General features: G+C 33.9%; 1 protein-coding gene across 1 annotated transcript in view; it reads left to right on the forward strand.

The window, feature by feature from the left end:
* The window catches only part of MYCBP2 (MYC binding protein 2), a 177,247-nt gene that overhangs the window by 122,949 nt on the left and 39,494 nt on the right, over positions 1-14,804 (forward strand). The window contains exons 54-58 of the mRNA XM_031057093.1: positions 4,923-4,997; positions 6,922-7,146; positions 8,058-8,190; positions 10,845-10,970; positions 14,390-14,551. Coding sequence (XP_030912953.1) covers positions 4,923-4,997; positions 6,922-7,146; positions 8,058-8,190; positions 10,845-10,970; positions 14,390-14,551 — 721 coding nt within the window. The remainder of the gene's footprint in view (positions 1-4,922; positions 4,998-6,921; positions 7,147-8,057; positions 8,191-10,844; positions 10,971-14,389; positions 14,552-14,804) is intronic.

Genomic DNA, 14,804 nt, shown 5'->3' on the forward strand with positions numbered 1-14,804 from the left:
GCTCATCTGTTTTCATGAATTCCCCTGAGTGGGCACTACCTTGTTGTCTTATGGGCAGAACGTGAGAATCAGATGTAATTGATACTGCTATTTAGATTTGATTTGTCAACTTATCTGAGTAAGCTGCTGCTGCAATTGAAGATAGTTGAGAAATATTTCATTAAATTAAACACTGAGATCAGAGATCAGTAATATTACGCTGTTCATGTTTTTGGTTATAGTAGAACTGAGGTATTCCCAGTTCCAGTGAAATTGGGCTATTTGCTAGTAGCTAAATCTGGAAATTCATAATGCCCTGTGGCTGTTCTGCCAAACACTGTTATGTGATGTGAACAGCTCTTGTCTACAAATTATTTGTTGATATATTTCTATTTGTAGATTTCTTTCAATAGAATCCTTTTTTGGGAAATTATTTTAATTTTGGGTTTGGGAAGCAAATTATTTCTGTACTCAGAAAGCAGTCACTCAAATATGCCTGTCATCACAGTGTTTTTCTAGTCTGTTGTAGAATATATGAGAACACAGAAAAAAATTAGGCTTTGTTTAAAATTTTGCCTGTATTTTTTGCCTGAGAAATTGGTTGCAATTAGAAAATTGCTGTATTATACTTCCATGAAATATTAATAGTTCTGTGCAGTAGTTGAATTTTACCAGTTCACCCATGGTAAAAGTGAATTTATCTTGACTAAGTAAGTAACTTCAGCAAATATTGTTGATCTAGATGGGTATTATAGTCTGGTAGATTTTTCTTCAATTTATCTTCAATACCTTTTTACTTGTTGAATGAGCTCAGCAGTTGTCTGTGATTAGCAAGAACTTACTGCTTGGCATATTTCATACAGCTCTGGTATACATGTGGTTCTAGGGAAGAGCATATGCTGTGCTCCTTGAGAGAAGCCTGGAAAGAAATGTCTGCCATGAATAACTGAGCATTCAATCTTGATAGCATAATTTTGAGAATTCAAATTTCCTGTGAATAAGGAGGTCAGGTACAATCAAATGTGAAAAACAACATTCAATTTTCAAACATTTCGTTCTGTGTGTAAAGTTCAGATGAAAGATTCACTCTTGGTTTTGGGGATTGTTAAACACTCTTGTGAATTAGTTTTGTTACCCTTTAGACTGTTATGAGCTTTAGATATGCTTAATTTTCTTTTAGGTAGGCAGTCACACGTCTTGACTGACACAAGTTAATAAAAGTCATGTGCTTTCTTAGCTTCTGCTCTGTAGGTGGCAGCCTACATAGCAAAAGGGTTATGAGAGCAACTCTTACAACAATGCAGGCATGTGCAAGAAATGTGTTTTGAGCTACTGTCAGAAAAGTTTCCTTTTGTGGCTCTAATTGTCATATTTTCAAGAGGATTTGCATATCCTGAAACTATTTTATTTCATTATGACAGTATATAAGCAGTAAGATTTGTTGGTTTAATTTATAATAATAAGAGGGAAAAGGAAGAAAATAGTTCTCTAACATTTTATATTTTAAAGATGACAAAACATAAGGTTCAGAGGCTGACTTTTGAATGCCTTAAGTCTGCTTCCTTACTAGATCCTTCCTTTGCACAGATACTGCTTTCTTGGTAGGAAGTTTAAAATCTTTTTTATGGTGATTACTAGGTTGAAAATATTTCAAATTATGCTTTTTTTTCTCAGACTTGTCCAAAAAAAAGAATGCTTGCAAGTTGTCAAATTTGATTTTTGCGGTCCTCTAGAGATGAATGACTTATGCCAAAAAAGATGTTGAATTAAGTGATAAATGCTAAAGTTTTGTTAGATTAAATTGTGGTATAATTCATATATGCTCAATCCTGTTGATGTGGGTAGCTGAATGACATGATGAGCAGAATGCAGTAGAAAAAAATTGTAATTGTGAGATTTTTTGGAGCCAAGCTGTTCCACCAGTTTTGACTTAAAAGGAAGAATGGAGAAAGTCTTTTGTGTGACTGAAATGCAAAGGGAAGATCAAATGCCTGAGCTAGGCCATGTATTCCCTGTTCAAATAGATGTCACATTTCTTCTACTAGACTCCATTTTCTGTTCAGCTCTTGAGTGGGCAGACTTGTCATCTCCAATTACATTGCTTTGTCATGTTTAAATACACAGGCTTTTTATAATCAATCCCTTAAGTAAATAAAACTTCTCAGTGCACTTTGGAAAATATGTAAAAATTTTTAAAAAAAGTTTTAGTTATTCTGTTTCTTCACTGTATTATGGAACAGTGGGCAGATGAAAAACAGTAGGAGTTCTCAGCAGTGTTAATTATGACCTCTTTTCATCTTGACTTATATTTTGTATCTTCATTTTATGTGTATTTATTAGCATTAACTAGGTATTTTATGATAAAGTAAATACTGAATATTGTGGATCTCATAAATACACTTTCTGTATTTTTATTAGAGCTATTACAGTTGAGGATAAATTATCATAGGAAAGGAGAGATTGATGGTAGTTACCAGTGTTTTATTTATTTGAGCTGTGCTCATTTACCTTCTTAGAAGGTATTCAGCTCTTCTGTGTCAAACTCTGGAACTTGTCTTTTTAAAAAATCACATTCTAAATTCTCACTACTTTATTTTAAGCTTAAAACTTTATAAGAAACAATATTGTACCCTGATGTCTGGCTACAATATTACATTCCCCAGCCACCACAGACAAACAAGGATTGTGAAACTTGGTTTTCAAACCGTTATTGCAATGGAAGAAAGAATTAAAATTAGTATGTAGGCTCCAGTGCTTGATCACAGAACCTAAGAAAGCTTAATGTTCTGTGGAAACACTGAAGGACAATTGACAAAAATTTCTACCATTGTTTTAAGCATGATTGAAGGCAATTGAAGAGTAAGACTGTTGGATAAAATGTCAAGATAGCTGTTTAAGAGAAGTCTTAGTTTTGAAAAACAATAACTGAGGTTTTAAATGCTTCCTAATGGACCAATGATTGTTCATGGCAAAACAAATTATTTTTTTTTTAATCTTTGAAACTTTGAATTTATTGGGAAAGGTTTGAATTTCTGAAATTAGTTTTAGATCTTGGAAGGTGAAGTCTTGAAGGAAAGTATGAAGTAAATCTAGAGATGATACCATAAGGGCTGAATTCAAAGCTTCTATCTAGTAGTTTCTCAGAATGAAAACCTAGTTCCCAAATAGCTGCCTGATCTATTCATCTAAACTGGTGTGCAGTGCTATAATAGGCAGGAAGTTCTCAAGTTCACAGAGCAAAGGAGAGCTTCTAGTTTGATCTTCTTGGTGTTTCTAAGCCAATGTGGTCCCACTTCACTGCTGTTGGTTTCCCTTGTGTGTTTCACACATAGAGCTCTGTGATGTAGAAAAATATATCTCTGAAATAATATCTAAATATTTTAGGTATGGATAGTCCATTTTTCTCAGTGGAAGTCCATCAAAAAAAAGGAGATATGCTGCAAAGCAATAGAATCAGGCAGTTTAAGTAGGTTGGAAGTACACTCATAAGGCACATGTAGGCTTTTTATAGTTGCCATAGTTTTATGCTGAGTTGATAAACCTTCACTTTGCTAATCTTCCTATCTGAGACCCTCCCCACCTTCCCCAGTGCCTCAGAGCATAAATCACTAGTGCTTGGCTACCTCCTTCAGTTCTGGGTAAAGGTACTCAATTCTAAAGAAATGCTGCTGTAGTGACAATTTCCCTCTCTTTGTCAAAATGGCAGATCATTTGTATTATTGAAACTTTATGTTTGCAAGCAGTGTATAGTAGATTATTTGCTTCTGTCATGTGATAAAAGTGTAGATTTGCTTACTTTTAACATGTTAGTGCTTTTTCAAGGAATACAGATGAAGCATGCCAAGGGTGTTGTGTACTTGTTTCTGCCTGAAAGGATTTACTGCCTTAGCTACTGTTAAATTTTAATGTGGCTGCTGAGCAGGGATTTCATTTGGTTCCCATATCAGGATGGGATAGGAAATTAGATTTTGATACTTTGGTTCATATAGATGAAATGGGTGCTTTGTCAAAAGGATTCCATCACAAATACCATAAATACAATTGTTACTACTGCTATATGTATACTATTCTTTCATTTGACAGAAACTGTGAAAATTTCTTTGAAATCAGTAGAAACTAGCTTACGGAAAAAGGATGTCTTCTTTTTCATGTTTTCCAGTGATTAAAAAATGCTGTCCTCACTGTTTTGTAGGAGGAAAAATTAAGCAGAAACAGCAGTGCTTATTTCAATAGTGTGTGCAATTGATTATAAAATTAGTGATGTCTCTCTGGCAGCTATATTTGGGTTACAGTTATTCCTAACAAACTTGTTAATGCATTGTATGTTTTACAAAACTAATGGAATTTAGCAATTGTTCTCCATATAGCACTGAAATTTTTGGCTCTGGCAAAAAGTACAATTTTGATGTGCAAACTGGTAAAATCATTCTGTGCAAGTGGACTTCTTTCAGCAACAGAGAGCTTAGCCCTTCTGCATCTCTTTGGTTCTGACTGGGTGACTAAAATTCTGTGTGCACTTGTCCTGCACTGGTTGAAATCATCTTTCAGAACAGGAGACCATCTCACCAGAAAACTGGTTTGTGATGGGACCAGCTACTGTTTCTTTGTAACAGAAATATGAGATTTTTCTGTGTCTGAAGTCTCAATCTTTGTAAGAGATGTCTGGCTCTTAATTTCAGTAAATGGCATGACACACTACATCCATTTTGAGCTTTTGACATACTAAACTGTTTCTGTGTAATGGATGATTTGCCATGGTGAGCAATGGACTTAGGTGACTTGATCAGGAAAACAAAACTTTCCCCTTTTCCAAAACATTCTACCACTAAATTTACTTGAGGAGAAACTTTGTATTATACTACCTTGAGCTTCTTCCTCCAATATTTCTTTGTTCCCATTTCTTTGTTGATATATGTCTCTTTTTTTCAAACTTTGTTGCTCAGAATGTCTTTAATGCTAGCCAAGGAGTAAGGGATTTGGACTTTTTTTCATGGACTTCCAAAGCTTTACCCCCTAAGGTGAGTTAAATTACAGGAAAAGTCACACTGTATCTCATGTTTTCAGAATGCACCTTATGACTTAACTTTATGCTAAATATTCTTTGAAGTCTGTTTTACTGTGACTTATTTTTATAGGAAGTAGCAGATTTGCATTCAGTGCTGTATCTGTGTCTCTTTCTTCTAAAATGAGAAAAGAGTACTAGGGCAGATTATTGAATTTTTATTAATAGGTAGTGCTCTCCTTTTTTACCAAACCAAATTAGAAATTCAGAGAGGTGGCCTAGTAACATAACAAAACCTTTCATTCTCTCTTAGAGCAGAATTTACTGGTAAATATTTTTCTGTTACTGGAGGCTCCACATAAAGTTGTGGCATCTAATAAGATGATATTTGTATAAGTAAAGCTACCACACAGATATTTAATAAATACTCTGATCATTCTTAATGGGTTTTTAAAATTATTTAATTCTAGGAACATGATATGTTATGTACAGTTAAACTGTTTAAATTTACTGTAGAAGTGTTTGTCTGAATATCAGTTCTGTAATGTTTTGAGATGGATTTTTTTTTGGTATGAACTTTGTAATGAAGACAATAATGTGAAGTACATTTTGGTTTAGAGGTTTTAAAACTTGTTTGTCCATTGGTTGTTTTTCCCCAGAATAGCAGATTTTATTATGTCAAGATCTAAACTATGTTTAAATTGTCTTTTTTTTTTCTCTCAAACCAGTTTACCTCAGCTTGCATTAACTTGCTTTGTAAGTTACATGTTTACATAATACAATCATTTTTGTATAAAGGCTTCTTGAAAAAAACTGCTGTATTAGTCTGGACACAGTGCACAGACTTCCATACCAAAAAAAGCTGAAAACATGATAATTCAAGATGAGAAGAAATTTGCATTCATTTAAAAATAATGTAGCCAGAGTTTGGTTTAAATCTGACCAAGAAAGTATTCTTTCTCACAGCAGGGAGTGAACTCCTGGAAGGTGTTTTTGTGGGAGATTGTCAAGGCAGAAAGTGTCACCATATTCAGAAGCAATTAATTTTCAAGAAATCAGTTTGATAAATAGACAGTAAAGAAAATAGGTATACCCTGTAACATCCATAATAAAAAGGTTTTAAATGCTATTGGTATATAAGGGACAGACCACTAGTAAAGATTTTTATGCTGCTTCTAAAAAGCTTCTCCTGTTGCTGAACATAGTAAACTGAATGAGGTGAACCACTGGCTTCATCCAGCAGGACATTATGTAGTTTGTAACTTTCAGATGTTCCTTTAAAAGTACCTATGACTTTCAGTGTAGTGGAGCTTGCTCCTGCTTCTCACCTGCATTCTTCTGAAATAAATGCACGCTATCCCTCGTGGTTTTCTGTACAAAAGCCTTTCAGTTAAGCTGTTTCTGGCTGAAAAATCTATGCTAATTTTTCTTTTCTTTTAGTAACTACCACTTTTTTTGGTAAGAAATTCAAAGTGTTTTCTGACTTCAGGTTTGGATATATACTTCATCAGCAAATAGTATGAAATAATATTAAAGTTCCTTTCCATAGCCCCAGACTTTAACAAAATGTCACAAATAGAGCAGGAGGAATGAATGTGTATCCTGAGAAATGTCAGCAAGGATAAAAGTTTAGTGAAAGCAGTTAGATTAAATAATTTGTATCTGATGTTAGATATGAGCTATTATTTTCTATAAATGGTTACATTTATACCACTTTTGCTTGAAGAATAGTGTCAGGAGTAATTCAATTAATATGCAATTTAGTAGTAGTTAGATGTTCAGCCCTGCACACTAAAATTAGCAATGTAACTAGGATCTCCTTTAGCTCTGAAATTTACCTTTTGTAGTCTTGAAGTACATGTTTCTTATCTCAGTAGATTAAAGGTGGTATTAATAGGCTTTATTCTGTTCTGTTTTGCCTTTTTTTTTTAATTTCTCAGGAATCTAGGTCTAATGCTGATGATTTTTTCAAAGACCTAAATTCACACTGCCCACAGGAAGCACTGATGCAAGAACAAGACATGCCATTCCTTCGAGGTGGACCTGGAGTGTACAAGGTAGTGAAGACTGGCCCATCAGGTCACAACATCAGAAGCTGCCCTAACCTTAGAGGTATCCCAATTGGAATGTTAGTTCTGGGAAACAAAGTCAAGGCAGTGGGCGAGGTATGGATCCTTGTAGCTTCAGTTCATGTCTTCATAGATACCAGTATATAACAGTAGTAACCACAGCAAAAGAATCTGCCTCTGTCCAGGTTTGCTTTTCCCCTCCTCATGCTAAATACTGGCCTTTGACCTTGGTTTATGTTAGCAGTACTAATGCAGTTGTGTCACTTGCCTTTTTGCATTGATTGGAATAATGTTAAAAGTGCACTGCAGTTACCTGTGCTTGCTTATGTATTTCTGTTACAGTATTCCTTACAAAATTGTGTTTCTTGATCTACTTTTTTGTTCTATTCTTTGAAAGAATTTTGTTTCATGATGAAGAGTTTTCCTAGGACCTAACCATTTAACAAATTCTGTTTCTCTTTGCTGATTGTATTAATTTGTTTAGTTGCTGATTTATTGTTACTGTTCTGGGTTGTCCAGTTGTGGTGTTTTATGGTTAAGAAGGGCTTAAGGATGAAGTGTGTCATGCTATTTCCTAAATATAATATCAAGAACAAAATTAATACTCATAAAAACCTTTCATGTATATCTTGGTATTATAATTCTCCTGTTGCCACATCGATTAGAAGGTATATCTTGGTGACTCTTTTCCTCCAGTTTTTATTTAGGCTTATGTGGATTTTCTGAAGTTGTGGTGTTGGTGTTTTGCTTCTTCTGGATATAAATAGGTTTAAAATTTTTGGAATTACTCCTAAATGTAAATATGCCATAAATAGGTTTGGTACTTCAGTCTGCCTCAGCCTGTGGCCTTAATTTAAGAAACTTTTTTTTTTTTTTTTTAACATTTACTTTGCAATAGAAAGATTGAAATTTAATGTGTTTTCCAGATACTATAAGTAGTTGCTGAATCATACTACTGAATTATTTGAGAAGTCAATAAATTGTGCTTTTTTATGTGTGTGCATCAGGTGACTAATTCAGAAGGTACGTGGGTGCAAATGGATAAGAACAGCATGGTAGAGTTCTGTGAAAGTGATGAAGGCGAGGCATGGTCATTAGCTAGAGACAGAGGTGGAAACCAGTACCTTCGACATGAAGATGGCAAGTGGTTGTTTCTTTATTTTTTTTAATTAACTTGAAAAAAATAAGCAATCTAAACAGGAGAAATAAAGAAGTATCTGAATTTTGAGCAGGTATAACATCAGTTTATGTATTTTCATTTGAATTACGTTGCACGGTCAGACTTAAAAGTTGTTTATAAACATTCTTTAAATTATTTTTTTTAAAACAGTCAAAATATTTCTGTATTATTTCTTCTGTACCAGTTATGGTTATGGACAATAATTTTAACCATCTTTTTTCTTTTAGCTCTGGGGTTAATTTTTATGCATCTGTTTTCCAAAAAGTGTCTTTATGAAAAGCTTTGACCTCAGCAGTCATGTTCTGCTTGTGTTTTTAGGTCACACTTGTTGTCAGCCTCTTATTTGTTCATTTTAACAGACTCTTTGCTATTTTTCTGGTTTTCACATTTGCTGCTGAAATTCATTTCACACATAAATACTCTTAAGAGTTATCCTCACATTACTGTATTAGAACAAAGCAATTCCTTGCTAATACATAAGTATTTTCTGTACTGTTGTGGCTTGACTTTCAGGTGTAAAACCTTCTGCAAAGAAGGGGAATAGTCAAGAGTTTTTCATTAAATATATAAATGTTTGCATAATACTTCAGACACTCCTTTTGAAGTCATAGCTTTTCTAATTTTAGTTGTGTCTGATAATGTCAAGTTCTGAAGTGCTCAAAGAGCCCAAGTAGATTCCATAAACTAAATAATTGTGAATTGGAGCAGTACCTTATTGTTGAAAGCACAGGTATTCAATAATAGGGTTGATAAATTCATTATTTTCTATTTTTATATAGGGTTTTTTACTTTTCCAGTAGCAAATAATTTCTCTGAAATCAATACATTAGGCAGTGTGCAAAAATTTCCATTCCAGAGTGCTTATTTTGAGAAATACATTTAAGTAACCTGACAGTATTTTGCATTTTTAAGTTGTTTTTTATCTTCAGTATTTGACCTATCATTTCATATTGTCTTAAATTTCTCAAAGTATATGTGTGCTCTAAGAAATAATTCACAAAACAGGAAGACTTTAAACAAGACCCTTGTTTGAAAGTATGTTTTCAGATTCTTGATGCTTAGGCACTGTTACTGAAAGACATCTTGGAATATAACATTGCTCTCACAGCAAAACAGAAATCCAAGCTCCAGGCTTTGAGGAAAAAGCTCTGTAGTGGGATTTCAGCAGTACAGCTCATAGAAATACCGTCTAAGAAACTATGATACAAATCACATGCCTCAATATAACAGTTGTTAATCTTTTCTAGATGAGTCTCTTTTTACAGGTAGGGTGAAGGCAGATGTCTCTTGTGCATCTAGCTAAAGCAGTTTAAGCAGTCACCAGTGCAATTATTGAGATTTTTCAACATGTTCTAGGTTTCTAGTCCACTTCAGTGCCATGTAAAACTTCATGCACTCAAGCCATATCTGAAAGTTATTTTGAACTGATTGTTTTTATTTGCAATGAAATTATTTCGAAATAATTTATCATCAGTTTCAATGCTTTTGCTAGAGGGAAATAATAAGGATCTGTAGGTGCTCTAGCTAGATTTGCAAATGTCCATTTTTTTAATCGATGTGAATAGCACCATCTTTCACATTACATTCATATTTTCATTATTTAATAAAATTACAATAAATTCCCATAATGAGTAGGGTTTCTGTCAGAGACAAGGTAGAACTCTGAATAGCCAGGTCTGTAGCCAGGTATCCAGTTAAAGTAATACAGCAAGATCTAGAATAGCCTCTAATTAAATTTCTAGCTTTCTCTCTCATAATTTGTTTTTAACTTGAGTAAGTTATGTAGAGTTTGTACTCTGAAATGCAGTTCTGTCCTGAAAACAATTTTTTTAATTGGTTTTTAAAGAGTTGTGATTTTTTTTTAATTTTATCCATGTTAATTTTAGTACACTGACAAGAAAAAAAAATTCAAGGTGCCAGCTCAAGCTTTTAAAAACCTGCATTTGGGATATTTCTTCTGAATGCTTTCATATATATACTCAGTTGGAATGGTATTTTTGACCATGTTGAGTCAGTAATTTCTCTGTGAATCTAAATAGTCAAGTGGATTGCGTCTCATTTATTTTAATTCTACTGTAGTTTTGAATATTATTAAATACTCCAGGTTGGTTTGGGTTGGAGTTGCTGTAGTGTCATACAGAAAGTAAAATTATAGTAGTCATTTACAGATACAAATAAATTTATCAGGAAAAAATGTCTTGTGTTCCATGAACTATCAGGGGTAGCCACAATTAAATGTTTATTGGCTCTGAGTTTGTCACTCTGAAAACCATTCTTTGTGACCTTACTTTGTCAAAGGGATTTTTAAAATTGGTGTCCAAAGAATAAACACTGCTGAATGATGTTACTGGAAAAAATCATGTATCAAATAATGGCATAGGTGCCAAAAATTCAGTCAAACAAAAAACAGTCTACTTAGCATTAAGTCCTCTGTCTTATTATTTTTAGAGCATGAGTTCTGAAGAGCAGGTGTGGGGTTTTTTTAAGAGAATTTAGTTGAGAGAAAGAGTGCTATTGGTGGAAATAAATATCGCCTTTTGCTTTGTGTCTCATCTTTCTAGTGTAAATCTGTTACTCAGAGGTCTAACCCTGAAGTGATGTGGTTTTTTTACAGAGCAAGTCCTTCTAGATCAAAATGTGCAGACTCCTCCCCCAAGTCCTTTTTCAATACAAGCTTTCAGTAAGGGGACAAGCTGTAGTAATGGACAAGGGTTTGATTATGGCCTTGGAAATAACAAAGGTATGTTTTTACACTCATATTTTTAATAGCTATATTTTATTACTCATTTTCTGCTTTTTGAGGCACCACAGGTCTTCTCCAAAGCAATAGTATAATGAATTGCAAAGTGTTAAAATTGCTTTTTTTCTCTGCTTTAGTTTCACTCAGTCTAAGTATTGTGCATAAAAAGAGTCAACGAAGATCTGGAAGTTAGTTTTGGATTTCTGCAGTGGTAGGCACAAAACTGAAATGCTGAAAAGAAAAATAGATGTAAAACAAGATTAGAAAACTATTTGATTTAGAAAGCACATGTTTTTCAAAGTCAAGAAAAATTTGTCATCTGTCTTGACAATTTTTAAGTGCCTTTGAACAGTGCCTTGACAACCTTTAAGTGCCTTTAGGTTGACAAGATGAAACATGCCATTTAAAATTTGTTGTGAAATTTAAAAAAAGAAGTTGTAAAACTGAAGCTACCTTTCAATCACATGGATACCATTTACAACTGCTGGGAAATGAATAAAATCTAGTTTCTTTTACTGATAGAAAATAATTGTTTCTTTTAATCATGGTTTATTTTATTAGCAAGATCTAAACACATATGTAAAAGCCATCAAAATAAACTCAATCTGCATGCCTTCTGTTCATTACTTTGTTAGTTCTAGCAGATTTAATGATACAGAAGGGACTTTCCATGAGGTTCTTGAGAAATATTCCTGAAACATTGAGCTCTATCATTTTATTCTTACATTGCTGTAGCCTGTGCCACTACAAATAGGGGTCTAAGGTGTGCTGTGTGTTTTTTAGCACCAGCATATATTTCTTCATGGTTAAATAAAAAAAATTTAAAACTTACTTTAGAGGAGAGGAGATTAGAAAAATATTTATTCCTAAATAGTCTATTCTGTTAATGTCACAACATGAAATAGTTCTATATCATTTCACAGTAGTTTACTGTGTAGAAAGTGGTTCATACCTGTCTATGCATTGTTATAGGAAACTCTCTTTTCTGGACAAAGGCTGCATAAGTTGAAGCATTTTCCTTTTGTTTTATAGAGCCTTTTAAACCTTCTTTTCCCAGTCATCCATACTCATTTCAGAGTAATGGTGGAATCACAGAAGTGGAAGTATTTAAGATGTGAGGCAGTATTACAGCTTGTCTCTCAATGTCAGTTGTGTAATAGTGCAGAAATATTATCTGTTCTTTTTTCTGCAGAAATGTATTAAGACAACAATTTTTTTCTGTGTTGTCCAAAGATAAAATCTTAGAAATGAATATGCTATGTTAACAGGCATCCTGATTTCTGAAGACATTGTGATTCTCTTTACTACCTCTTAAGCAGTTCAAAGGTGTTTCTTTGGGATAATACAGTTACAAAACATTTGAAAGCTACTCCTGGCATTGAATTCCATACTATTTTGTACACATTATTTTCTCAAGGTACCCTCAAGCTGTGATATTTAGTGTGAATGAACAACTCAGCTAAGTGACTTCATTCAGTCTGTGTACGGTATTTCCTTTTGAATTGCCCAAGAGTTGTTGGCAACTATATTGAAAGAATAATGGTCTTACTTTCCCAAAAATAGAATTGTTCAGCTGTACCATTACTTTGTATGCAGTCTTTCTGTATTCTCAGGTCTAAGAAGCTCTGAGTTTTGTGAAAAATAAAAAACGGAAGGCACAGGCACAATCTCTTAGGGGAATTTTCAAAGGAAGCATTTCTTTGGAGGGACTTGTTTGTTAAAAGTACTTCTGTAGGAATGCCCTAGGTTTTGATGAAAATTCAGTCCCATCCAAGAGTGTTTCAAAATGACTGATCAAATGTAAGGATCCCCATAATAGATGTAGGTATAGATCCCCATAATAGTTTTACAGTAGGTAAGACTTTCCTACTGTAAAACTGTTAATTTTAGGTTTACAGTATTGCCTGCAAGAAAGAAGACTTGATTCCCACAAAGAATCTGTTTAATTTAGCTATGTCTTCTCTCTTCCAGTTTTCTGTGTTACAGGCAAGTTTTTAATTTGGCCCTACCCACCTCCATCTTTGATTATTGTGGGCAGATGACTGTCAACTTCTTCTCAGATAGTCTTCCCTTTAAAATAATTATTCATTTTAGGAATTAGACACGTTAGATTTAAGAATCATAGTTTGTCAGACATGTAAATCACAGAGTGACTGGGGTAAGAAGAGACCTTACAGATCACCTAGGTCCAAACCACCCCTAGACCAGGTTGTTCAATCACTTCTAGGTTTTTAAGGTAGGAATGCTTGATGCTGAAGTACAGATTTCAGTAGGTTTTAGGTATGCTACTTCCAAAAGAGTGAAATAAAATCGATTCATTGATTCCTGTAGGTGATTATTTAGAAGGGCATTCAAGCTGTTTTCTGGTAGTCATCTTATTTTTTAACCCAAAATATCAAGAAAATAAATTTAACTTAGGAGTCCTTGGGTAACACTGGGTTTGATTAATCTGCTGGTATTTCTCTAATTCCTTAAAAAGATAATTGATAAAAATCCCAAAATCTTGTAAATTCTGTGTTAGCTGCTAAAATTCTTTATTAGATTTTCTACAATGCTGTCAAAGTCATAGGAATTTGCAGAATAAAGTGACATTGTTAGGATTTGTCTGGTGATGGTTCAAATCAAGAATTTGAGAGAATCTCAGATGTCACCTACCTCATATTTCTAAGTATACTTCAAGTTACAACATGGTGTGGCCTTCTTACTGAGGCGTCATGTATTTCTAATGCTCACGTAGAGTTCTTTGAAAATTGGCATTCAGAAATTAAAACTCTTGATTTTAACATCAAGAGTTTATTAATTATAAATTATAATTTATAAATCAGTTTATTGAATGCCTTCATTTGCCTCACAGCAAATGTAGGTGAATCTTCAGAAACTAATTCCTGTTCTTAAATGGTACTTACAGATTTTTTTAAATTACCTTCAATCTGACCTTGAAAAACAGTGTAACAGAATAGTTTTTAAAATATTTGCAAAAATGAGCGAATATTTACCAAAGCACTGGCACAGAAATACATTTGCCAAAGCCTAATTACATGTTAGCTTTCCCCTTTCATCAGTTTTTCTAATGTTTTTTCTGCATGTACTGTTGCATGTGTATATTACTGTAAATGCTGGGGAGTTCTGTTTTTTTCTTTGGCTGCTCTTCATTTTTTAGCAAGGCAAATATAAATCTCTATTTTGAAATGTTTAAAATAATTGCAGTAAAATATCCATGAGCCTTAAAAACCAGTAATTTTATTGCCATGCATGGAGTGAGATTTTTATGTTTAGCCACAACCAGAGCTGTATGTGGCTAAATGAGATGTATGAGCTTTCTCTGTTATCATCTTTGAAACTTTGAGTACCATTTTACTCTGCCTTTCTGGAGAATGACAGGTAACAGGTTGTAGTTTTGACTGTTTTGCCCACTACAGGTGACCAACTGAGTGCCATACTGAATTCCATTCAGTCACGGCCAAATCTCCCAGCTCCTTCCATCTTTGATCAAGCTGCAAAACCTCCCTCTTCCCTTGTCCACAGTCCATTTGTGTTCGGACAGCCCCTTTCCTTCCAGCAGCCTCAGCCACAGCTTCAGAGTAAGTTTGTCAGCCTTACCTGCCTCATCAGTCCGTTTCTGCAGCTTTCACATTGCTGTTCTCAGTGCTTACCAGCTACTAATCATCCCACAGTGCACCTTTCTGGTTTTGTTTTTTTTTAAGTTTTTCATTATTCAGAAGCATGTGAAGTAATGCTCCCAAAGAAGTATACTTGTTCAGCTTTGATTTTTATATTGATAGTATTTTGGGTTGGTATGTGTTCTTCACCATAGACAAGACATGAAAGTGCATT

This window comes from Geospiza fortis, unplaced genomic scaffold (genome assembly GCF_000277835.1).
Source record: "Geospiza fortis unplaced genomic scaffold, GeoFor_1.0 scaffold45, whole genome shotgun sequence".
NCBI classification, from domain to species: domain Eukaryota; kingdom Metazoa; phylum Chordata; class Aves; order Passeriformes; family Thraupidae; genus Geospiza; species Geospiza fortis.